The 27524-nt window shown below is 38.4% G+C and overlaps 1 protein-coding gene across 3 annotated transcripts in view; it reads right to left on the bottom strand.

Moving 5' to 3' along the window:
- FAM184B (family with sequence similarity 184 member B) overlaps nucleotides 1–27524 on the bottom strand; it is a 96455-nt gene that overhangs the window by 33176 nt on the left and 35755 nt on the right. Inside the window, exons 2-7 of one of the 3 annotated variants that reach the window (XM_038400047.2) lie at nucleotides 15914–16684; nucleotides 13255–13390; nucleotides 12999–13147; nucleotides 11906–12112; nucleotides 6390–6494; nucleotides 4782–4919 (exon numbers count right to left, since the gene is read on the bottom strand). In XM_038400047.2, the coding sequence (XP_038255975.1) occupies nucleotides 4782–4919; nucleotides 6390–6494; nucleotides 11906–12112; nucleotides 12999–13147; nucleotides 13255–13390; nucleotides 15914–16684 (1506 nt within the window). The remainder of the gene's footprint in view (nucleotides 1–4781; nucleotides 4920–6389; nucleotides 6495–11905; nucleotides 12113–12998; nucleotides 13148–13254; nucleotides 13391–15913; nucleotides 16685–27524) is intronic. The other 2 variants (XM_043514101.1, XM_043514100.1) reach the window with 2 other exon arrangements.

Here is a 27524-nt window from a genome sequence, read left to right as displayed (position 1 = left end):
GGGTAATTTTAAATTGTGGGATACCAAGTAATTTTAAGTTTAGAGAAACAAGAAATGGTAGGCCAGCACTTACTGATTATTGTTCCTCTTACTGTCAACTCAGGGGTGTGACACCCACTATTTTAGTCACAGGGGTTCTTTTAGGGGACACCGTAATTGAGACCAGAATCACAATTATTAGCAATGGCTATTTTATTATTAAAGAAAGGCAAAGAAAACATTAAACAAAACAACACAAATAATAAACTGGTTATTTCCATTACAATCGCACCTGTGTGCCTCTCTGTGCAGAGTTTTGGCAGAGATACCATTGAGAGTGAACTTGACGCTTAGGTGTTCTTCATCTGGTAAATTTAATCCCAAAGTATATTGTTTCATTTCCCAAAATTATTGTGAATTCATTCATACTTCAACTGCCTATAGCTGGGCAAACAAATTTGTTTATAAGCAGGTAGATCCTGTTTAGTTAATAATAACCAGCTAGTTTATACATGAGAAAGTAAGCAATCTTAACTGAATACTGGGAAATCAAAGGGAGTTACTTAGAAGAAGCCATTTAAAGAGTCACTTTAAATTAAGCCAGTTAACCAATATAAAGTATCTAAAATCCAATTAAGTCCCACTATTTCTTGGTTTACCAATGTTTAGCCCTCTCCAAGAATACATGGTCTAACCATTTGGTGATTAACAGGAGAAACTGTTCATATTTTAAGTTACAATTGCATTTCAATATTCCAATAAAATAATTACAAGAGTTTTTAAATCTAATCCCTTGACAGTGTCTTAGTTAACTTTTTCTCACCAATCCACATTCAATTCTTGGGGAGGTTGTCCTTGGCTTGTTCTCTTCTTGAGTCTTCTGTTTTTCTTGTAAGACTAGAACCACTTCATCGGATGCATCTGATGAAGTGGGTTCTAGCCCACGAAAGCTTATGCCCAAATAAATCTGTTAGTCTTTAAGGTGCCACCGGACTCCTTGTTGTTTTTGTGGATACAGACTAACACATCTACCCCCGATACTTGTTTTTCTTGTGTGTCTCTGGTAGCTTGCTTGCAGAGATTGAGAGGATAAGTTGTGGAGTGCTTGCTGTTTAAGCAGAGTAGCGGAGCAGGTGTGTGTGTGAGGGGTATTCACTTCAGAGTTTTTTTATACTCTTCTCCTTCCTAATTCCATGAAACTGCAGGAAAACACACCTCTTCCAGGTTTCTTTAGATTCAAAGTCAGTTGCTGTCACTCTTTCACTGGCTCTATGCCTTTGGGATTGGCTTAGATGACACCTATAGCTCCTGAATACTCGTCTAATTGCCTTTGTTATTCTTGTGGCAAGACAGCATCAGACAACTTTTAAACTGAGTTTTAACTCTCTCTTTTTATTCAGTTCACTTTCTGAGATATTCCTTCCATTTTATTAGAATTTGTCAGGACATGAAATTTTGTTTTTAAAGCGTCCAAACACTCCTATTCTTTATAGGAGCCAAGTGTTTGGCTCTCAAAACAGTTTTTTTAAATTAAATAATTCGCAGAAAGTCTTTTGCTTAAATAGTTATTTAACGAGTTATTAGTTCTTTATAACAATTTTTGGAGAGATGATTCTTTGTGTCTTCCTCAGATGGGTGAGAGAGTTGTTTGCCCACTGCCAGGAATTAATTAATTAATCAATTCCCCATTAATTTAAATATTCTACACTTAAATGTCTTCTTACGTTACATATTAGTTCAGCAAGGTCACTAAATCCTATGTCAGTACATAAAGCATTTTACCATTGTCATAACCATCCAGCTAAGGGTAGCCTAGAATTCCTCCTTACCTGTAAGGGGTTAAGAAGTTCATATAACTTGTTTGGCACCTGACCAAAAGGACCAATGGGGAAAGAAGATACTTTCAAATCTGAGGTGGGGGGGGAAGGGAAAGCTTTGTTTGTGCTCTTTGTGTGTGTGTTCTCTTGGGAAGCAGAGAAGCACCAGGTCAGAAAACTCCTTCTCCTATAAACCATCCTAAAGTGAGTCTCAATATTGCAAAAAGAGTAAGTAAATAAGGCAGGGCGCATTAGATCATCTTTTGTTTTCAACTTGTGAATTTTCCTTGTGCTAAGATGGAGGTTTATCCCTGTTTTTTTGTAACTTTAAAGTTTTGCCTAGAGGGGAATCCTCTGTGTTTTGAATCTGATTACCCTGTAAAGTTACCTTCCATCCTGATTTTACAGAGGTGCTTCTTTTACTTTTTTTTTCTTTATAATAAAGTTCTGTTTTTTAAGAATCTGGTTTACCTATTTGGTTGGTATGTTATTCTCAAGCCTTCCCAGGAAGGGGGTGTAGGGCTTGGGGGGATATTTTGGGGAAATAGGAATTCCAAGTGGTTCTTTCCCTGATTCTTGTCTAAATTACTTGGTGATGGCAGCGTACCATCCAAGGACAAAGGATTTGTGCCTTGGGGAAGTTTTTAACCTAAGCTGGTAGAAATAAGCTTAGGGAGCTTTCATGCAGGTCCCCACATCTGTACCCTAGAGTTCAGAGTGGGGAGGGAACCCTGACAACCATTTATAAAGCTATGATATTAGGAGCTTTGCATTTATCTAACCTATTTGCAAACATGTATTTCACAAAGTTGTTTGACAGTTCGTTTAAGAAATAAACAAAAGGTTTAAAACATTTCCAGGTACAAATATGTTTCCTATAAGCTTTTCTGAATGAAGACTTTAGGGTAATTAAAAAATTCATTTCAACAGAGATATTTATAGACTTTGTTGTGTGGATTTACTTAGAAGTTTCTCTTTGGAGGGTGAAAAAGCCCACTTTACCCCTAGATTTATTGCTCTGATAATTCAACCCTACATTTCTTTTCACAAGCAGGTCTCTTCCTAAAACTGAATGTTTTATTGTTTGTCTTGAGATAAGGATGACATTTGTATCAAACCGATATTTATATTTGGAGATGACCAAATATGCCTAAGCTATAGAATTTTATTTTAGTCCATTTCCCACATCCTTCCTTCTGAGAGCGAGAAGAGACAAGAATTTGATTTATTTAGTTTACCTAGAAAATCTCAGTGGTATATCAATATTGTGTTTTCAGGAGCATCCAGAGTGAGATTTAATTATAATGCTTCCCTCCACTCTGCACAGCACTCTCACTACTTCAACCCAACCACAAATGTGCCTTATGCAGCTATTTTTAGGTCTGAAATTGTATCCAGGTTAGTGACAACACACTGCTTAACCTTCGAGGCAGAAGCTCAAGACTGAGCCATTTCAGTGTTTCCAGCTGGGAATCATGTCTTTAGCAAAACACAATACTATTCATACAGTACACGGTGGTCTCCTGGCTGTGAATACTCAGTGCATATGAAAGGGTAGTATTATAAGTTGATTGGACCTCAATCCTTGGGCAATTGTGCCAAGAAATGATGGTTCTAGACAAGCAATTTACAGAATGACATCAAGAATCCACGTGTCCTTCCATAGGAAATCCTTTTCTCTATGCCAGCATTTGCAGATGAATGGATGAATTTACAACGTGGTGAATGGAACTTGTTCACATATCATACAGTCAATCTGTGGAACTCATTCCCAGGGGAATTTGTGAAGGCCAAAACTATCATTGGATTAAAAAAAGAATTACTGAAGTTCATGGAGGATAGATCCATCAATGGCTATTAGCCAAGATGGTCAGGGATGCAACCCCATGTTTTGGGTTCCCTAGCCTCTGACTGCCAGAAGCTGGGAGTGGATGACAGGGGATGGATCACTCAGTGATTGCCCTGTTCTGTTCATTCCCTTTGAAGCATCAAGCATTGGCTACTGTCAGAAGACAGGATATTGGGCTAGATGGACCATTGGTCTGACCCAGTATGGCCTTTCTTATGTGTCTCTTGAGATTACAATGATTTCATAACTACACCACAGGACTGGAGGTCAGGAGACCTAGGCTACATTCCCTGTATTGCCAATAAGACTTCCTCTGTGACCTTGAAAAAGTTACTTAATGGCTCTCTGCCTCAGTTTCCCCATCAGTAAAATGTGAACAATAATATTTATTTTCAGGTATGTCTTAAATAATTATTGTTTATAAAGTTCTTTGAGATCTTTGCATGGAAGGTACTCTATGAATGCACAGAATTATTATGACAACTCATGATTTCCAAAAGCAATCAACACTTATCATTATAATATTCAAGAATTGTTTGAGAGTGACATTATTTCATGGTAAGGAAGAACCTCTCAACTTTGAATGTACTAAGAATACGTGTATGTTTGCAGGATGACAGAAAGGCACAAAGAGTATTGTGACTTCTGGCTTCCCAAATGACGCACTGTATTGCATCAGGCACCCTGGAAGCCACAAAAAGACCATCTGATATAGGTCAAAATGTACGTATCATCCAGAGGCAGTCTTTTTACAGGGGCGCTGTGGCCAAGAGGCAAACAGAGAAACTGAAGCAAAAAGGATTTAGATGGAGTTCAGATTACAGTTATATTCTCAGTTGATAACACTAGGAAATTAGTAGAAGGCCCACAATTCCCCTTCAGGGCAATGGAACCCTACGTTTTCTGTGTTTTTGTACACTGAATTATTGTAAATCAAGAAGACAGAGTTTATTATGACCACCTTGAGTCTGTAAGTACCAGCTGAGACAGAATGTTTTGATTGGCAGCAAGTGGTGTCATGAGTACTCCCACTGGCCCACCTCCTGTGCTGAAAGTGAAACGGCTTAGAAGTGGTGAAACGGAGGATATAATGTGATGGGAAACCTAAATTGCAACATAAAATTAACAGTTCCTACCTGTGCCTCACTAGTTCCGCAGTGCGGGCTATCTGATTCCTGTTGCCTCTCATAATTTTTTCTGGAGTGAGATTGAAGAAATTCTTTGTATCTGGGAATGTCCTGATTTTGCCTGATAAAATCTTCAAGTCTTAAAACCTAGGTCGGCAGGCGAGAACAACAACAACGACAGATGAAAACTTCCCCAGCCCTAAAACCCATCTGCTTATCTTTAATGTAATCCCAGAGAAGCAAGTTACAGGTCAGTTAATTTGTTATTCTGGGCAGGACATCAAATGTAATGAGATGGAAAAGCAAATATGGTGTTGAGCATCATCAGTGCATTTCACCATTGCATTGAATTAATTTATAATATGATGAGAACAAGGAATTTCCTGACCTCTGACAGCTTGTTTCCTGTGAGATAAAATGTTAAAAATGCTCACAGGCAAAAATCTCTGAGCAGCATATGAAAAGGAAATATTATGTATGGAAAGTTTTAAAACAGGTAACATTTCCCTAAGAGACCTGGCTGATGCAAGGGAGAAAGCTGGGAGAGGATAAAAATGCCTTCCAGATTCATGTAGATCAAAATTCACAATTGTCAGCATCCTTATAGGTGTACTGTTTCTCTGGGTAAAGAAGTGCTTTCATTAGGGTTCTGTTTTTATTTTGACAGGCAAATTATTTATCGAACCTTCAGTCATTATACTCCATAGGATAAACATTTGACAAATGTACTTATTTGGAGAATGCATATTATTTAGCCCATAGATTATACACAACAAGGGCTACAAAGGCATCATCAGGATTTTAACATGTCTCAGACTTATTTTTCAGCTGGATTCTGTATTAGAATAGACACTTCTATGCTAAAAATGGATTAGGGATACACTGTGATTTTGCACAGCCCTTAGCAAGGCCTAGTGTTTAAGCTGCAACACCCTGGGAGATACTATGACTCAGAGACACACCTCTGGGTCCCAATTCCTCCCCTGCATCCTTTTCTTTCCTGGGAGAGGGATGGGACTAATTGCTGCCCTATACCAGCAGTAAATTACGATCTATCCCATGCAAGCTCAGCTACTCTGGCTAGTGAGCGTGGAGGATAGAGCCAAAGTTCCATCCATTCCTTTCCCCTCTCCGTCATGTGCTCCATGGAACGAGTAAGCAGGTTACTTCTAGGCACCTGGATCCAAGATCTGGGGGAGCCCATATAGGGGAGCTAGTAAGGTTCTTATTCCCCTCTTGCATGGTACATAGTCCAAGTCACAATCTTGCCCTCATTAAGTTAAATTTCTCATTAGAGAGCTATGGAACAAAAAACAAAAATCAACAACAAAAAAAAAAACAAAAATTCTTTTTGCGAATACAGACTAACACGGCTGCTACTATGAAACAAAAAAAGAGTAAACTTATATGAAGCTCAGTGAAAATTAATATCATTTTGTTCAAATCTTTGTTGACATTTAAGAATAATAATTTCTGATATTTCTGCCTATAGTCTTTGCAAATTTCTTTGAAGGATATCGCAGACAGCAAGGATTATGAATCTCATTAAGAACCTTTCGAATGAGAAGAAAAATTAAGAGTCCTTTTAATATCAGGGTGGACTTATGCCCAGCATACCTCAAGTGAAGAGTCCTGAAGTTTCCTACTTAGGGCTTCTTTCTCCTTCTCTAGTTGCTTTATTTCATTCTCAGCATTCTTTCTTAATTCCTCTAACTGTATCTCCTAAAAGTAAATTAAAAATATTACAAACATGCAGAGCATGCCCAGAGTATACATCATAGAAGGAAGGAAAGGAAGTGTCTCAGTAGGGTGGAAGAGGTATGGACAATATGTTTCAGGAACATGAACAGAGGCAGATCACAGGAGTCCATACAGTTCTATGAAAGCTAATAATAATACTTAAGCACTTGAATGGCACTTTTCATCCAAGGATTGTCACAGCTTTTTGCGAAGAAAGTTAAGTATCCTTGTCCCCATGTTAGATCTACCTGCCTGTTTTAATGAGGGTTTTAATTAGGGTTTTCTGTTGCACCCCTCACTGTAGTTTCTAAGTTGGATGATGAAACAGAGACAGAGAAGGGAAGTGATTTGGCTGAGGTCGCAGAGTGAATCAGTAGGAGAGCTTAAAATAATGGTCTTGACTGGAAGTCAGTCCAGAGCTAGATCACATTGTCCCTTAGCAAAGGATTGCAAAAGCATTGGCAGAGAATGCATATAAATAGATAATGGAGTTTGGTCACTAATTTCTGCATTTTAGAAAATACAATTATTAATCAATATTATGAAATCATATCTCATTACTTTGCAAGCAACTTTTATGTGGAAAAATCATTCAATGCAAGTCTCCTACAAATAACCCATTAGAAACTGTTATCCTTGACCCTGATGATGCTTCCAGTATAACTGAATTGTGGTGAGGATTTCCATGTGAGGGCGCGAGGGAATTTCAGCTGAAGAAATCAGATACACTTTCTCATGGCTTAGTTTCAGGATTCACACTCCGTCGTGTCTCTTCAGATTCAGCAAGGCTGCCTCCATGCATTCTGTATAGCCATAACAGTTTACTCAATAATAGATACTACTCTCCTGTAGTGTCTCTGCTTACATTAATTACAAAGGTTTCAGAGTAGCAGACATGTTAGTCTGTATTCGCAAAACGAAAAGGAGTACTTGTGGCACCTTAGAGACTAACAAATTTATTAGAGCATAAGCTTTCGTGAGTGAGCTGTAGCTCACGAAAGCTTATGCTCTAATAAATTTGTTAGTCTCTAAGGTGCCACAAGTACTCCTTTTCTTTTTATTAATTACAAAGTCATCTAAGTGTTTTGTTCTGTTTCTGTGATCAGCGTAGACTTACACTGGCTGTGGTCTCAATCTTCCACCAAAAAGCAGCTTGGAGTATTAAAACTGCAGTGGGTAGATGACACTTGCTGATATTGCTTCTATGTTCAAGAAGGGTTACAGTTGTATTAATGTAAAAACCATCCATCACATTTTTAAACATGTATTTACTATATCATCAAAGTCTGATGACTGATAATCTCAGTTGAGTTTCTAGTGGAAAGATGTGCACATCTCAGAAACCACCATTACAACTGCAACCTTAATGACAACCCCAATGGAGAAATAAAAAATTAAATGAAGATTGAACTGCCATCTCTCACCCTTAGAAACTGTCCCTCCAGTTCAAGGCTGATGCCCTTTGGCAGGAGAGTGACTGGAAGCTTGCAGTGATGCTGCCCGTAATGTATCTGCTCAATGGATGGAGGATTTCAGTGTCTAGGATTGTCAATCCAATGCTTTTATAGTTAATTAAATCTCCTTTCAGGGCATGCACACCTTTGTACACATCATTGTCAAAGAAGAAGGTGGGGATTTAGCCAGTTTAACTCATCTAACTCACTGTGCTCTGAGCTGAACTTGTACCCTTGAGTATCTGAATACCTGCACAGTTAGAGTGCTCATTTGCTGTAGAAAGACTGAATATGCAACTCCCAAATATTTCCTTGGGCAATCTGTTATTTGAAGCTCATTTGCATACTTGCTTTTCTCATCTGTGTCAACTTGCTGACTGAAAACATTTCTCCAGCAGCTCTTGAGAGACCACTTCCGAGGGGAGGGGGGAGGGGAGAGGGAGGGTGAAGATGCCAATTCTATGAACTTCAGCCCCAATGGAAGTCTATAATGTTTAAAGCAGAATGACTTAAAAACATTCAACATAACAGAATGTGAATGTAAACTCCTGAAGAGACAAGTACTACAATTAAAAGGAAGGTACAAGGTTAGCAAACACAAGTAAAGACAGTGGAGTAATGAGGATCCTCAAAGCTAACAATTAAACAAATGGAAATCTAGCACCAATTCACAGTGTGGAGGTGCTGTGAACTGGCAGACAGAGATTAACAGAGAACTGAGAAGAGAGTTGGAATAGACAAAATTAGTTTTAAAAGAAAAGGAGAAGAACATATGGTCTTGTGGTTAAAGCACTGAGGATCAGAAATCTACACAGGCTTTCTGTGTGAGCTTTGGCATGTAACCTCTCTGTATGTCAATTTTCCTAGCTGGAAAATGGGGATATTATCATCTCTCCCTACCTCATGAAGCTGTTGAGGGACTTAACTCATTAGATCCTGGGACAGAAGTAACAGTAACAGTGAAAAATATTATTTGACAAAAACAAGTTTTGTTTTACAGTTTATGGAAGATGCCTACAAGCAGTATCTATATCTGTGCATTTATTATTGACAAACAAACTAACTCACATTTGAACCTGGAAGTTTAAATTGTGCACACAGAAAACTTCCTGTGGCCTTTCCCAGCGCCATTTGGCATACACATGAGATTGCTCACATAGATACGTGCTATTCAAAAATAAGGGATCGGATTTTCAGAAGGAGGCTTCCCTTTGTGTGAGTACAACTTTGCTGTTCAAACACATGGACATGCCCTGTTCAAATACTTGCACTTTCATGGTCAGGCGATGGAATTTTCCACACACAGTTCCCTTTTTGACAAATGAGATTTTGTGCATTTAAACTCTATCGCTGCATGCACATGTATTAGTGCTTCAAAAAGTGTTTGAACAGCACCTATCACAATGGGGTCCTGCTCTTGACTGGAGCCTTTGAATGCTATTGTAATATAGATATATATTATTATTAATGAGAGCATGTATGCAGATGTTTTGCACATGCAAATGTGCACACACATAAAAGGGGGCCAGGCTGTGGCCCCTTAAAAAAACAGCGTAGAAAAACTATGATTTTTTTAAAATAAAAAAATTGAAGGGTTTTTTAATTTAAATTGGATTTTTTTAATTTAAATTAAATACAGTTTTATTTAAAATTAAATTTGAAATTGACAACTTTTGTTGAGGCCTAAACTTATTATAATCCATGAAATAATTTAAATAACTACAAAAAATATTAAACAGCACATATTTGTTGCCAAGTTTTAAATAAAGTCAAACCACTAAATGGGTGGAAGTCACTGGCTAAGCACTGGAAGCCAAGTTTGCTGAAGTGCTAAACCAGCTTTTGACATCAATAGCCTCTTCTGTAGGTTCAGAAACAATATTTTCTTCATTAATTTATTCAACTAGATCAGTTCAATGACAAGTTCTTTCAAAGTTAAGAAACCAACTGGGAGTTGAAACAGCAGGAAAGCTTGTTTTCTTTCACCAATCTATGAATAAAAATTAGATGTGAGCGAATGTGATCTCCTAGTTCATGAAGGACACAGTGATCAAAATAATCAGTTCAATTCACTAACTACAGATAATACTTCCTTTGTTTAATAAAATCAGTTACTTTTAAATGCAAAACATGTGTTGATAAACTTTTTTTCTAATGTATCCAGCATTTAAGGTTGTTTTATTTAATTTTTAAAAAGCTGTTTTTTGCATTGTTAACTTGAAATTCTATCCAAATAGAGCTTGACACAAATCACAAGGGAAAAAAAGCACCATCTAGTAAAAAGTTAAGCTAAATAATTACTTAAACAGATGTGTATAGATATAGGGTATCCTACTGGTTAGCAACAAGAATCACTAAATTTAGTGTAAAGGCTATACTTAGTTGCAAATCAATCTTTCTTTAGGAAAATAATTAAAAGGTACACATGCAAAATTTGATTAAAATTGATTATTTAAATCAAAATTTCCTGCTTGCTGATATAAATCTCATTTAAATCAAAGCGATTTAAGTCAATCCGTCCTGTTTAAAAATTAGGCTCACAATACAAATGAAAATTCAAATTGCTTTGCACTGTTACATCAAAGAACCTGCGTTCAATCCGCAGACTTTTGCTCCCCTAGGGGCTAAGAGTACTACAAAACAAGGTACTCAGCAGCTGGCAAGCAGGGCAGAGTGCCTTACGTGGCTGAGCAGCAACCTCCCTTATGCTCTTTACAAGGAGGTGTGCTCAGTGATTCTTAACCAGAAGTGGAACTCCAAGGAGAAAAGTGTAAAAGCAGAAAAAATAGGGGAGGGAAGCCCTTGCAGTTCCAACAAGGATGTGAATGATACCCAGACCAGTTGATTGCTATGTTGTGTGCTCTAATAATTTTGCTTATATATCTTATAGGCAGAAATAAGCAAATCCCATTAGGAGACAGAGGGCCAAATTCTTTTCTGATTTAGGCTCTGATTCAACATGCCATTTAAGTATATGCTTAACGTTAAGTCCCATTGGGATTTAAGCATCTGCTTCAAGTTAAACGTGCTTAAGAGCTCTGCTAAATCAGGATGGACTTAACACATTTATTTAGGTGCTTTGCTGTATCAAGGCTCTTGCAATGTGCAAATTCACTGAACCGAAGGGAGTGCAACCCATGGACACAAGGGCAGAATTTATCACAGAGGGTTATTTCTCAAGAAACTACATCTCTCTGATGAATCTCTTTAGCAACTGGGTGCCAATGCAATGCCAGCAGTTTAAATTAAAGTGCAGTATAGACTCCTACAGTATTTCCATGACTACTGTTGTTACCAAGGCAACCTATTTGGATCTGAGGGAAGACAAGAATTACTCCTACTGATTGGAATTAAGTATGGAGATTAGTATCAGCTTATTTAGTCTCTTCTGTGCCTGGGTGGCCACTGGTTCCTGCAGTCAGCAGCAACATCTGACCTGCACAACTGCACTCTGGAGCCAATGATGAGTGGTGCTAAATCCTCCCAATTCTATTATCTTACAGGAGTTATCAGCATCTTGCAGGATTGGGCTCTCTATGTTTGGAAAATGTGTAAATATTGAGTAGGTCAATGCTATTCAAGTTTTGAATAGCAAGGATCCATATGAATTTAAATGTGAGATTGGAATATACAACCCCTGGTCATTATCCCTTGGGATGGACATTAATATAATCACATTGCTGTCACAGGCAAGGCATTCAAGCATAGGCACTGCCAAGAACACAGGAGTCACATCAAAGATAAATTCATTTTGACTATGAAGCTTTTTTTAGAAAAACCACCAGTTCAGTTCACGTTTTAGAACAGAAATGCAGCAACAAAATCCTTTCATTTTCTAGTAACTCAAAGTGCCTCCAGTTAGAATAACGAAAATGACTGTGACCAATGAGATTAAAAACAGATGAATCAGAGTATCTATTAATAGAAGAACATCCCCACCTTCTGCAATGTTTTTCTTTCAGCTTCCATGGAGGTTTGAGCAGATTTGATTTCCATTGTGTGTTTCTTTACAAGATCTTCCAACCCCTTCACAAGCTGCTCCTTCAAACGCATTTTCTCCTCATCTGACTGTTGTTTAATTTTACAAAGTTCTTCTTTGTGCTGTTGCTTTATATCTTCTATTTCAGTAGCTGCAGCTTCCATGGGCTATAAAATACAGTGGCCTTATAATATAAGAAAATCAAGATAAAGTCCTGGAGCCTGAACAGTCCACCTATTCTGTAGGGGATTTCCTGTCCTCTGAGGTGAATTTCATTGGACAACACTGGGTTCTTGTAAAAAAAAAAAAAAAAAAAAAAGAAGCACTCCCTTCCTGTGAAATGTTAACGCTCCAGGCCCGTACACAACTTTTATAATCTAGCTTCTCACACTTTTTCACATTGCAATCTACTTCTGAAATTAGAGATCTCCTCATGGACAACTACACTTTCATGGCGACATACCACCATGAATTTGGTCACTGCTATGTTTCTCACACCAAGTGTGTTTTTCTAACATCCAAGTGCAATAATCCAGTAGGGGGAGCTAACAGATCATAGTAAAGAGAGTTTGGATTGGATAATTAATTAGCTGGAGGCATTGTGATCAGGGAGCTATTAGGGTCTATAAACTCCTTACTGGTGGGAGTTCATTATTTGAACTTTTTGTTATTAAGCTTCTAAATGGAATCGAATAGTTTTCTTTTTTACATTAATCAGCATCTTAGCCTTAGGAAGTCTGCCTTGATCCTCTCCCTTTTTAAGGGCTTGATCCTACAAGCTATTGAGCACTCTGCCCTGAACCAGGAAAGCACTTAAGCATAAGCCTCACTTTAAGCATGTGAGTAGTCCAAGTGAAGTCAACCAAACTAGTCAAGTGTATATTTAAGTGCTTTGCTGGATTGGGCCAAGCACTCAGTACCTGGCAGGACTGAGGCCTACACACATAATCCAAAGTCCACGGAAGTCAAAAGAAAGATCCCCATTAATACAAATGCACTTTGGATCAGGCCCTAGATGGGGTACCATGCCTTAAGAGGTCTGGGAGTAAATACCTGTGTAAGCACCTGTGTGTCTTCATTGCCTTTCTTTGTTTGGCTTTGTTTGGTGGAGATCATTTGCTGCAGCTGCATTATTTGATTCTTCAGTTCATCTACTTCTTTCTCAGCTTTGCTTTGGGAATTCAGTACAGTTTCCATTTCTTCTGCGGTTGTAAGATTTACATTTCAAACAACATACATCACTTGGGAGTTTACAACATGACTGACTAGCAAGGGAAATATTTAACAATGACATTAATGAGCATCGTACCTGCGTTACTCAGTATTTCATTCTTCTGGAGCATGAGCCTCTCTTTGGCTACAGTCAGTTCTTCTTCCAGTTTTTGCACGGTGCTTTGGGAATCCAGAGTCTCTTGTTGAGACTCCTTAAGCTGTATTTCCAAGTCCTAAAATATCATAGGATATCACTTATTTCTTTGGCATCTTGCATATAGTCCATTTCATTCTCAAGTGCGAGGTCACCAAACAGTCACCAGTCACCATTATTATATAGTAATGTCTCAGACCATGGAAACTTAGAGGTAAGCTAGTAGTTTTGCTTCTGTCAAGCACTGCAAAACCTCCAACATCTATTAGAGAGATTAGAACTTTATTTAAACCAGCTTCATCACACATGCACTGGCTCTGAAATAGTAATAATAATAATAATTAATAAATTTGCTCTAATATGGGGCCTTTCATTCAAAGGTCTCCAAGCACCTGTCATGCACTGAGGAAAAAATAGAAAATTCATTACACTTAAACATCCTTTTCCTTTTATGTTTAATATATTTAATGGCTTTCCTTGCCAGTATTTGCTAACGATCAGAGATATTTGTGATTAAAGAAATTTCTTTTTCACAGTCTGTCATCTTGTATGTGTTTGCGAAAGGTAGTCATAAATATGTGACAGTAGAAAAAAGCCACCTTATGAAGGAGAGTTTTTATGTGAAAACAAATATTAACAAAATATTGGAAACTACATTTTGTGTAACTGTTCTCTTTCCCCTTCCAAATTTATCCCAAAGTGAGAGTTCTTCTTTAAACGCTCAGGGCAAGAGTTTAAGCTTATGTGAATCAGCATAGCTCCATTGGCTTCACAGGAACACCACCAATTTACACAGGCTGAGGATCTGGCTCTCAGAACAATCTTCCTAATATAATTTCAACCTGAGCCCCATTCAGCTAATACCAAAATCAGAAACAAAAAGCAAAAGACCTGAAATGCCTCGACACCTCCAGTTCCTTTTTTATTTATTTATTGCATGCCAGAAATGCTACATTTTCTTCCATTTAAATCAGTTTCTGCTAGCAATACATAAGCTATTATGGTATGTGGAAAACTAATAGATATAAAACAGTTGCATGATATAATATGCATAAACCATAGGCAACACATACACATACACCAGTAGCATGAAGTCTTTTATATTTGTCCTATTAAGTGTATAATTACAATCTAATCTTTATTTCTGGGACCAGATTCTAAGAAGTGTTGTTTCTATCCTTCAACTTCTGCTTCTTTCAGATTAGCTAGTTCAGCAAGGCCCAAATTTAGCAAAGCATTTAAGTGAATGCTTAATTTTAACCTCAATGGGGCTAAGCAGCTGTTTAAGATTAAGCATGTACTCAATTTAAGCGATTTGCCAAATGGGGGCCTAGATTCTACAGGCCTTCTTACAACTGTAAATTAAGACTTCATTAACTGTAAAATTAAAATTTGAAATATTACATTCTTAAGAACAGAACACAGCTCAAGTAAGTGGGTTGCATGTAGAAAAGTTCCGCAGGGGTCACTTCAATGGGACTACTCACTTGCTTAAAGTTAGCTACATGCTTAAGTATCTTGCTGAACCAGGGTTTGTGTCTGGAACCCCCCCATGTGATGGAAGGGCTTACCCAACTCTGTGGCATCACCCTCCCCCTCTTCTCTGCAGTGTAGGGGAGAGGAAGGCAGTGGAGTCTGAACACATTCCCCCTCTGGCCTTGTGGAATTCACAAAGAACAGGTGATGTGGCCTGGGGCTGTCTCATTTTTTTTCCTTGAAGCCCCCTCCTCAGCAGGGATCCACCTTTAAGGAGGAGTCTGTGCCTGTGCTCAGAGCTGTACTGCCAGTCAGTGAGGTGGGGACAGAGGGCACCAGCGCTCTCGTAAGGGGAAGGAGCTCCCCTTGGGGCCACCCAAGCACCCTGGGAATTGGTGAGGTTCCGAGCCTTGACGGGGAGGTAAACCCTGCCCCCTCACCCCCAATGGAACAGTGTGAGGGAATTTCTGTGAAGGGATCCTTATGATTTCCTCCTTCTGAGCCCCCTCCAACAGATTCTTCCCCATTGAGGAAGGGATCTGGCCTATTATCATCATTGTATTAGAATCTTCCAAGATGCACACTTTATTAAATGCTACCTAAATTGAGGGTCATGACTAGGAGCATACAACATAAAGCAGCTGAGGTCCAACCTGCTGTCTTGCTGGCTAGCCTCTCTACCCAAGAATGCACCTTGAATTGAAGTAGATGGGCTGCTGATGGGGGTAGAGGGTGGGAGGATACACAGCTGCCATCCCCCATTCCTTGCATACCCCCGCCACACTTTGGCAACATTATTGCCCCCTTCATCCGGCAGCTGAGGAGAGGATAAATTTTCAGTCAAGGCACAAGGTTCACCTCTTTCCCCCTGAGCATCATCTACAGCTTTGAGAGAGGGTGCTGTTCCGGAAGGCTCCCCAATGGATTCTTAATTGTCTCTGAAACTCTGTCACTTAATTAAGTTTCTCCCCCTTGCCTTCTGAGCTGTTACACTTCTCTAGTGCTTACAAAGCATTTAACTCAAAGGGCTATTTATAGAAAGAAAAAATGCTTTTATAAAACAGAATTTTAAAGACTTAGTAATTTGCTACTTTATAGGCAGATGGATCAGCATCTCTCATTCTACCTGCATCCTCTCCTTCAGCTTCTGGGAATGCTTCTTCAACTCATTTATCTTCTGGCCTTTCACCTCCAGCTCAGCTTCCAGCTTCTTCGCCTGCTGCCGCAAAGCAGCTTCCTGGGCCTCAGAGTTTTTCTTTTGCTCTGTTGCTCTTTGCTGGCACTGTTGCTGTGTATCGGCCACTGACTGCTGCATGGTTTTTTTCAAAGTCTCTTTTTCTTTCTTGTAAGAGGCTTGTAGTTTGCTGGCTTTCTGAGCATATTCTTCAGTTATTTTCTGGTTCTCTCTCTTGAGGTTTTCCATTTCATTAATTAGAGCTTGCAACTCTGTGCTACATTTTTCATCTATTGTCTCCTTTTTATCCAATTTATCTTGCCTAAATGGCTTACATTCATTTACCAGGCTCTCGGACTCCTGGTTGAAATGTTGAGGCTTGTTTTCAAAGTCTGTCTTTGTATCTAGCATCTCCTTGGAAAGGGTAATGATCCTTTCAGTATGTTTTGCCTCTGTTCTGAATGCCTTCTCTTCCACCTGCTTCTTGCACATGGTAAATTCTGCTAAGGTTTCCTCCTTTAGCCTTGTGTGTTGCTCCAGTGTATCTTCAAGGTTCTGAATATGCTTTCGTAGCTCCTGCTCTTCTCCTACTTTACATTTATATTGGAGAATGGTTTCCCTTGTCTCAGCAAGGATGCGCTGAATTTCCTCTTGATGGGCTTCTTTAAGAGCCTGTATACTGGCCTCATGCTCGTCATTTTTAGTGTTCAAAGCATATATCACCTATAGACCGGGAATAGAATATTACAATATCTTTTAATTTATGGTATTAAAGATTCAGCAATTGTATTCATCAATGTATTAAATTAATGTCTAAGATGATGATCACTACAGTTAAATGTAAATTGTTTCTTATTAGCAAGGAGAAAAAAGTGAAAATAACAGGCAGACACACCTCAAGCACAAATTAGAAAGCAACATAGGTGAAGGGAGCAAAATGACCCTGAGTTTAAGATAGGAGACTGAGAGCTGGGAAATATAGGGTCTTTTCTGGACTCTAGCAAAGATTTTCTCAGACAACTTTGGCAAGTCACTTAGGACAAAATTTTCAGGAATTTCAAAATTTCCACTATACCTAACTCAAAACACAGGCCTGATTTCCAGAGGTGCTCAGTTCACACAAATCCATTTGAGGTCAATGGAAGTGCTGGTTGCTCAGTGCTGCAGAAAATCAGGTTTTGACTGGCTCAAGTTGAGCATTCAACAGCTGAGAAATAAGTGGCCACTTTTAAAATTGTTGGTCTTAAACTTTCTGAAACTTACTTTGCTCAGTCTATAAAATGTGGAGTGATAATCCTCTTCTCTCAGGGCTATGATTATGCTTCACTTAATATTTGTAAAGTTTATCCATATGGAAGGTACTACATAAATTCTTATTCATATGGAAAGTACTATATAAATACAAAATATTATTATTATTTTGAAATATCCATTAAAAATCTATAGTGGGTTGAAATGAAGGGTAGATTCATAGAATTTTTGCCTAATAAATTTCCATTATGAGCTTGCAAGGCTGTTATATGTGACTGCAAAATATTTAGTATTCTCTTTGAAGAGATACTTGGAGCCTAATCCCATTCCCAGCAAAATCAATGGGAATTTTGTCATTGAACTTTAGGGACTAGGATCAGGCCCATTGGACGTAACTGATTGTTATAAATATTTTCTTCTTTATTTTGTTATAGATGTTTTCTTTATTTTCTGCTTCAAGCTTTGATGTATCCCAGGACTGTTAGTAACAGTCACTCCCCACTCTGTCAAACAGACTGATTTAATACATTCAAAATCCCTTGTGATGCTGTAAATCATCCTGTAGTATGTAAAATTTATGCATCGGATTACTCATGTTATTTACTGTTAGTGGCTTTCTGAACGGATTGAACTAGAGGAATTTGTTAGGACTAATGCATAGGTAATTGTGTTTGAAATGTCTAAAGGTCAGTACTGAACTGTGCTGCTACCAACATACACTACAGAAATATAGATGTGGTCATTTAGTATCCATATGTCCGCGCACTAAAAGCCGTACAGGTGACATCTACGTTAGTCAGATACATGTCTGGTTATAATTTTTTCCATGGATTTTTGGTTTCCTTCTGTTTATTAGTGGCTCCCTTTTCTGTATTTGTTGGCTAATGTATAGTTTTTGGCACTATCAGAGACAGGATCCTGGCATAAATGGACTGGTCTGCTCTGGCCTGGCTGTTTCTGGATCCCTTTGTGAAATAGGATGTCTTTTCTCATTAAGCATGTTCATACAAAATCATGGCATAAAAATATAGAATGGTGTCAAGACTCAAATAGGATATTAATTAATATATTGACATATGACTGGAGTTTCCTGCTTTTATTTTTAATATCAAAGGTTCAAAGCTCATAGCTCTACATAAATATCAGGGATTACATACAAGGTATGCTAGAGATTATGGGCCTGACCAGAGCCCCAATGGGCTTTTGATCAGTCATTTATAGCCAACACTAGCCTCAAAGCCTCAAATGCATGCATCTAGAGTCAGGATCACATCCAACTCTTTGGTCACAGTATAATCCCAGTCCTGCAATCCTTGGTCATTCCTCAGGCAAAACATCAACTGAGAGGATCATGAGGAGCTTTGTCTAAGTAAGAACTGCAGGTCTAGGGCCTATGTTTTGTACACCTTAAGAATATCTTCAGATTTCTTCCAGATACTTTGTTGGTAACATGAGTCTGTCTGGTCACATGTAAGAGTTTTCTGTGCTATCCACAGTACTATTTTATATATTCCATAGCATGACATTCACACATTGGACTTCAGCTATCCATTTGTAAAAAAAAAAAAAGCAGACATGCAACTACCTCCTGCAGAATGTAAACTCTTGCCCTGCTAATATTCAAGTCCATAGAGGGGCCTTAATAAAAATAACACAAGTTCAGCAGTATCTGGGTATATTTCTGGATAAATATATAACAGACAGTGATAGAATCATATTCCCAGAGCCAAGCAAACCAACAGCCAAAAGTCTTTTGGCCATTATCTCAATTTAGACATATATTTTAGCTTTGTATTACATCTTGTTAATTCTACCCTGTTATTTTTAACTGTTTTTCAATGAAACAGAAATGCTTGGAATAAAACTGAGCATATTCTTTCTCCTCTGAAAGTGCTAACCTAAGTCAGTTTGGAACATATTTAATTATTCAATAGTCTGCTTGAAAAATAGAGGGAAGGGATTCATTCCATCCATGTACTTTGGCAATGACCAAAGTAACTTGTTTGGGTAACCCTTCAGTTAATAGGGTCATGACTTTCACTCACATCTTAATGCTGAGTCCCTGTCTTGAATTCTAGTGTGCCACCACTACTTGCCTCCTATTCAGTTGTGTTGTTGGTCGCAGTTGAGCTTGGGTTACTCCTTGCCCCCCCACTGGCTATTGAGAAATTGGGCTTTAGAGGAACCCAAACTCCAATGAAGGTTAGAGCAGGTATAAAGGAATGGAAGTCAACCTGCACTAGTGGGAATAGCCTAAATCGTAGTTGGTTCAGTTGCCCAAAAAGGCTGGGAGACAATGGCTTATCTACCCATGGTAGCCATTTAGAAATTATTGGTATCCTGTCTTTTATTGGTGACTAGAACCACTATGCAAGTATAATTTTGATTTAAATATTGTTAGATTTAAGGGCATAACATTTTCAAAAGTGACTAGTGGTTATGGGTACCTCAGTTTTTGGGTACTCAAATTGAAATGACTTAAAGGATATTGATCTTCAGAGAGCAGGTTCTCAGCACTTTCTGAAAATGATCCTCAGATTGGAGGCCCAAAATCATTAATCTTTTGAGAAAATTTAAGCCATTAATCTTATAAACAGTTAATCTCACCTAAATAAGAAAACAAAAATCAATTTTTGTTAAATGCTAATGCCCAAAGACATCCAAGCCCCTTAACAAAAATTTAATTGACAACAATATCCCAATTCTAAAAATAACATAAAATAATAATAATACATTTAGAACTCCCAAAAATATAAAACTAAGCCCAGCAAAAGAAACCCACATAGACAAATTGAAAAAGAAAATAAAAAAACATTTTAGCCTTTTCCCAGAATAATCATTCCAAAGTCATGGGCTTTGGACAGAGAAGCCTTTGTGTGCACTGTGAAATGTTGTTACCCAATCAATCAAAAATGCTGTCATAGAGGATATGGGAAGCAGTCAGGTAGACTGGTCCTGTTATTTATAGCTCAATATACCAGAAGGAAGACACTAAAGCATAATTGCTGAACTATAAGCAGCCAGGTGCAGTTACTGGAGCAAAGGTATCATCAGCTAACCTGGTGTAAGCCTGTGCGGAACTGCACTGCTGCATCCTAGTTGCAGTTTAAGTGGTTTTCAACGGCAACCCTAAATAGCCAATCAGTGTGGTCTGACAGCAAAGACTGAACTACCTGGACCTGCAAAGATGATTATATTGTTCTTTGAATCACCAGCATAATATCTAGGCTACTGCTGCCATCGCAATTCTCCAAAGCTATGTGTGCACTAAGAAATTTCTTACCTATTTTTCTGCTATTGAGCAGAGTTAGATGACATGCTGGTAAAAAACACTGGCACACAATATACACCAAAGCATTACCAGTGCAATGGATAATAAACCTTAATACTCCCACTTTATTATTTGATTTCTCTAAATCATTTTGCTTTCTGTTATTAAATCTGGTCATTAAAAATGGTAATTAAAAGAAAAATCGAATTTCACCTCAGTAGTGGAGATGGGGTTAACTGGCTCACTGTGGAAAAAAGCTGATTTGTGTTTACAGAGATGTGTCAGGCACATTATTCTTGTAGGAACCTGAATGCCAGCACTGAAGGGGCTGTTCCAGCAGGTTGCTTCATTAGCTGGATAAAAGGTGTCAGAGCGAGGTGTTAGGAAAGAGATGAGAATCAAAGGAGAACAAAATCATAAGTGATTGTGATACTAGAGGCAATCAGCATTCAAAAATACGTTTTTAGGCTTGGAAGGACTAGATTTTTGTTAGTAATTGTTGATTTCACTGTACACATACAAACTGATGAAAATTTTAAATTAAATTAATTAATTAAATGAAAACTGTTTAGAATTAAATTAATTTAATGATTTTTTAATTAAATTAATTAATACGCAAAATATACAGCTAGACAAAGTAAAAAAAAATGCTGCTTGAGATCTCATTAGTTTGATTTAAGGTATTTTACTTTGTCATATGATGTTGACAATTTGTATTTTAACAGTTATTAAGTTTTAACATTTTGAATCCCAACATCTGCTGTCATTCAATAATTATTATCTGATCCCCATGTTGTCCAACCCCCATAATTTCCTGCAACTGAGAAAACTTAAATTGATGAAAATAGGAAAAAATGCTTATAGAGAAACATTATATTACACACAGGTTTCAGAGTAGCAGTCGTGTTAGTCTGTATTCGCAAAAATACCTTAGAGAGGTGCCACAAGTACTCCTTTTCTTTTTATATTATACATATTGAAGTCTGCGAAACTTAAATATGTTCATTAACACCTGCCTAGCACTTGTCAGGAAAATATACCAGTTTAAACTAGAGTTGTTGATTAATCGGAGTTAACTCATGTGATTAACTAAAAATAATTAATCATGATTAATCACAGTTTTACTCGCACTGTTAAAAACAATACCAATTGAAATTTAGTAAATATTTTGGATGTTTTTCTACATTTTCATATATATTGTATTCTGTGTTGTAATTTAAAACAAAGTGTTAATCAAACATATTTTTATTATAAATATTTGCACTGTAACAATGATAAACAAAAGAAACAGTATTTTTCAATTCACATCATACAAGAACTGTTGTGAAATCTCTTTATCGTGAAAGTGTAACTTACAAATGTAAATTTTTTTTTGTTACATAACTGCACTCAAAAACAAAACAATGTAAAACTTCAGAGCCTACAAGTCCACTCAGTCCTACTTCTTGTGCAGCCAATCGCTAAGACAAACAAATTTGTTTACATTTACAGGAGATAATGCTGCCTCTTCTTATTTACAGTATCACCAGAAAGTAAGAACAGGTATTTGCATAGCACTTTTGTAGCCAGCATTGCAAGGTATTTACGTGCCAGATATGCTAAACATTCATATGCCCCTTCATGTTTTGCCACCATTCCAGAGTACATGCTTTCATGCTGATGACGCTCGTTAAAAAAATAATGTGTTAATTAAATTTCTGACTGAACTCCTTGGGGGAGAATTGTATGTTCCCTGCTCTGTTTTACCCATATTCTGCCATATATTTCATGTTATAGCAGTCTCGGATGATAATCCAGCACATGTTTTTCATTTTAAGAACACTTTCACTGGAGATTTGACAAAACGCAATGTGAGATTTTTTAAAGATAGCTACAGCACTCGACCCACGGTTTAAGAATCTGAAGTGCCTTCCAAAATCTGAGAGAGATGAGGTGTGGAGCATGCTTTCAGACATCTTAAAAGAGCAACACTCTGATCTGGAAACTACAGAACCCGAACCACCAAAAAAGAAAATCAACCTTCTGCTGGTGGCATCTTACTCAGATAACAAAAATGAACAGTCAGTCCACACTGCTTTGGATTGTTATCGCATGGACGCATATCCCCTGGAATGGTGTTTGAAGCATGAAGGGAAATATGAATCTTTAGCGCATCTGACACGTAAATATCTTGCGATGCTGGCTACAACAGTGCCATGAGAATGCCTGTTCTCACTTTCAGGTGACTTGTAAAAAAGAAGCAGATAGCATTATCTCCTGCAAATGTAAACAAACTTGTTTGTCTGAGCAATTGGCTGAACAAGGAGTAGGACTGAGTGGACTTGTAGGCTCTAAAGTTTTACATTGTTTTATTTTTGAATGCTGGGGGTTTTGTACATAATTCTACATTTGTAAGTTGAACTTGCATGATAAAGAGATTACACTACAGTACTTAGGTGAATTGAAAAATACTATTTCTTTTGTTTTTTTACAGTGCAAATATTTGTAATAATTATATATATATATATATATATATATATATAAAGTGAGCACTGTATACTTCATATTCTGTGTTGTAATTGAAATCAATATATTTGAAAATGTAGAAAACATCAAAAAATATTTAAATAAATGGTATTCTATTATTGTTTAACTGTGCGATTAATCATGATTAATTTTAATCACTTGACAGACCTAGTTTAAACCAGACATAGATTTACTGAGTTATGCAAACTCTTCACAGCATGGGAAGGGGACAAACTTCTTATAGCCATATAAATAAGAAGAAAACTAAGAAAGAAGAAGTGGGGCCGCTTAACACTGAGGATGGAGCGGAGGTTAAAGATAATCTAGGCATGGCCCAATATCTAAACAAATACTTTGCCTCAGTCTTTAATAAGGCTAAAGAGGATCTTGGGGATAATGGTAGCATGACAAATGGGAAGGAGGATATAGCGGTAGATATTACCATATCAGAGGTAGAAGCGAAACTGAAACAGCTTAATGGGACTAAATCGGGGGGCCCAGATAATCTTCATCCAAGAATATTAAAGGAATTGGCACCTGAAATTGCAAGCCCATTAGCAAGAATTTTTAATGAATCTGTAAACTCAGGAATAGTACCGAATGATTGGAGAATTGCTAATATAGTTCCTATTTTTAAGAAAGGAAAAAAAAGTGATCCGGGTAACTACAGGCCAGTTAGTTTGACATCTGTAGTATGCAAGGTCCTGGAAAAAATTTTGAAGGAGAAATTAGTTAAGGACATTGAAGTCAATGGTAAATGGGACAAAATACAACATGGTTTTACAAAAGGTAGATCGTGCCAAACCAATCTAATCTCCTTTTTTGAAAAAGTAACAGATTTTTTAGATAAAGGAAATGCAGTGGATCTAATTTACCTAGATTTCAGTAAGGCATTTGATACCGTGCCACATGGGGAATTATTAGTTAAATTGGAGAAGATGGGGATCAATATGAACATCAGAAGGTGGATAAGGAATTGGTTAAAGGGGAGACTGCAACGGGTCCTACTGAAAGGCGAACTGTCAGGTTGGAGGGAGGTTACCAGTGGAGTTCCTCAGGGATCGGTTTTGGGACCAATCTTATTTAATCTTTTTGTTACTGACCTTGGCACAAAAAGTGGGAGTGTGCTAATAAAGTTTGCAGATGATACAAAGCTGGGAGGCATTGCCAATTCGGAGAAGGATCGGGATATTATACAGGAGGATCTAGATGACCTTGTAAACTGGAGTAATAGTAATAGGATGAAATTTAATAGTGAGAAGTGTAAGGTTATGCATTTAGGGATTAATAACAAGAATTTTAGTTATAAGTTGGGGACGCATCAATTAGAAGTAACGGAAGAGGAGAAGGACCTTGGAGTATTGGTTGATCATAGGATGACTATGAGCTGCCAATGTGATATGGCTGTGAAAAAAGCTAATGCGGTTTTGGGATGCATCAGGAGAGGCATTTCCAGTAGGGATAAGGAGGTTTTAGTACCGTTATACAAGGCACTGGTGAGACCTCACCTAGAATACTGTGTGCAGTTCTGGTCTCCCATGTTTAAAAAGGATGAATTCAAACTGGAGCAGGTACAGAGAAGGGCTACTAGGATGATCCGAGGAATGGAAAACTTGTCTTATGAAAGGAGACTTAAGGAGCTTGGCTTGTTTAGCCTAACTAAAAGAAGGTTGAGGGGAGATATGATTGCTCTCTATAAATATATCAGAGGGATAAATATAGGAGAGGGAGAGGAATTATTTAAGCTCAGCACCAATGTGGACACAAGAACAAATGGGTATAAACTGGCCACCAGGAAGTTTAGACTTGAAATCAGACGAAGGTTTTTAACCATCAGAGGAGTGAAGTTTTGGAATAACCTTCCAAGGGAAGCAGTGGGGGCAAAAGATCTATCTGGTTTTAAGATTCTACTCGATAAGTTTATGGAGGAGATGGTATGATGGGATAATGGGATTTTGGTAAGTAATTGATCTTTAAATATTCAGGGTAAATAGGCCAAATCCCCTGAGATGGGATATTAGATGGATGGGATCTGATTTACTATAGAAAATTCTTTCCTGGGTATCTGGCTGGTGAATCTTGCCCATGTGCTCAGGGTTTGGCTGATTGCCATGTTTGGGGTCGGGAGGGAGTTTTCCTCCAGGGCAGATTGGAGAGGCCCTGGAGGTTTTTTTGCCTTCCTCTGTAGCATGGGGCATGGTTGACTGGAGGGAGGCTTCTCTGCTCCTTGAAGTTTTGAACCATGATTTAAGGACTTCAATAGCTCAGACATGGGTGAGGTTTTTCATAGGAGTGGTGGGTGACATTCTGTGGCCTGCGCTGTGCAGGAGGTCGGACTAGATGATCAGAGTGGTCCCTTCTGACCTTAGTATCTATGAATCTATGAATCTAAATACTAACTAGTTAGATATCTGTTCACTGAGGCTAGGTGATTGCATCATCTCTGTTTCCACTAGCAGAGACAACATCTCTCATCTCCACTGATAGCAGCTAAGTTTGTCACCATGAACTCTACTGTCCAAGCAGATTATAAAAGCGCATATTTTATTATGTCAGCCTGAAAAGAGCTACTTTCCAAAAATAATGCAATGAGTTTTGAAGCAAAGTCTCCCTTAATAAAAGGAAAGGCTCCATCTTCCTATCCTGGTGTTCTAGCTATATATATAAATAAATAAACAAAAGCAACTAATTCATTTCACAAATATCCCAAATAAATATTTTAATAAATGTCCACACAGACATCCTTTTCCCGTATTTTTTTATTCATATTCAAGCAGAAGGAAGATATTCTTATGATGAAGGCACAGATCTGAGATCCAGAAGTCCTGGATTTGCCATTGCAGTACTTTTATGCCAATGGACCTTCACTGATTTCAGTGGAGTTCCACTCATATGAACTTGGAATAGTGCAGTGGTGAATCAGACTCCGGAGTTCTATTCCTGGCTCTTCCACAACTTCATGTATAATCTTAGGCAAGTCATCTAGGCCCCGATCCTCAAGAGTTATTTAGGCACCTAAATACTTTTGAGGATGTGGGCCTTAGTCCCTCTTTGCTTCAGTTTCTTGACCCGTAGAACAGGAATAAGATTTCCCTTCCTCACATGGGGTGTTGTGAGGATACATTCAAGTGCTGTAAAGGGCTTTGACATCATTAGGAGGAATTTTTAACTTCCTGCGTTGGTATGTTGGGTGCTACTGCTGTTAAAACTTCTCTGAATTTCAATCTGGAGGGTCACCTCAGTCCACATCATTGCAGTTCAATGGTGGGTGAAATTAGTTTTATACACATATAGGAGCAAATTCAGACCTGATGTATACAAATGCCACATCACTGGCCTAGAGTCTGTAATTCAATACAATTCCTTTGCAATATTTTTAAAGCGCTTTGGCTCAGAACCGAAAGACACACACAAAGGATACATCTACACTGCAGCTGGGAGGGTGCTTCCCAGTTGAAGTAGACAGACATGGACTAGCTCCATTCCAGTTAGTGTGCTAAAAAAGCAGTTTATCCAGGGGTAGCATGGCAGGAGGCTTGGGCTAGCTGCCCCACTATGTACACAGAGGTCCAGGTAGGTTTGTTGACTAGTCCAGACTGCTGCATGTGCTACCCCAGCTACCCTGTGAGCAGAGCTAGCATGTCTGTGTCAGCTCAAGCTGGGAATGAGAAGCATGAGCCCAGCTGCAATGTTGACATACCCATAGGTAGCATTATGCTCATGAATAGTCCTACTGAATAATGGTAAAGTGACTCATGTTTGTATTCGCAGGATTGAGGTCCTTGAAGTACTGTCAATCTCAAGCATTCAGAAACCATGAGTCAGTCCCCCAAATCATGAGACTGACTTAAAAGTCATGAGGTTTTTTTAAAAATATAATAAATGTGGGGTGCTTTTTACTTGCCTTCTGGTTTCTGAACCTTTAGGATGAACTCGGGTCATGATTTCAAGTTTCCCTTTGTAACAACGAAGGCTAGAAACATTTTTTTAATTCTCCTGAAATTTCTTGATTCCAAAATCTACAGAAAAAAATTACCTAATGTCACAAGAGTTGGCAACACTGCATTGAACATGCAGGTTGACAGTTTATATAAATTCAAGTCACTATTACTACATCCATGAGAGAGATTTTGTAAAGTACAATTCCACTTGTATAAAAGAAACAAACACAGCTCACTCTCTGACCGTAGCTCATAGCTCACTTACTTGCCTATAGTACAGGGGTGGGCAAACTATGGCCCATGGGTGAGATCCGGCCACCAGCCATTTTAATCCGTCCCTCAAGCTCCCACTGGGAAACGGGGTCTGGGGCTTGCTGCATTCTGGCGCTCCAGCCGGGGAGTGGGGTCGGGGTCCACTCTGTGCGGCTCCCGGAAGCAGCGGCATGTCCCCACTCCAGCTCCTACATATAGGGGCAGCCAGGGAGCTCCACTCGGCACACTGCCCCCACCCCAAGCGCCGCCCCCGCAGCTCCCATTGGCTGCGAACCGTGGCCAATGGGAGCTACAGGGGTGGCACCTGCAGACATGGCAGTGC

This window comes from Dermochelys coriacea, chromosome 4 (genome assembly GCF_009764565.3).
Source record: "Dermochelys coriacea isolate rDerCor1 chromosome 4, rDerCor1.pri.v4, whole genome shotgun sequence".
NCBI lineage: Eukaryota > Metazoa > Chordata > Testudines > Dermochelyidae > Dermochelys > Dermochelys coriacea.
The sequence above is the reverse complement of the archived record's forward strand: the minus strand, read 5'-3'. Positions and strand labels throughout refer to the sequence as shown.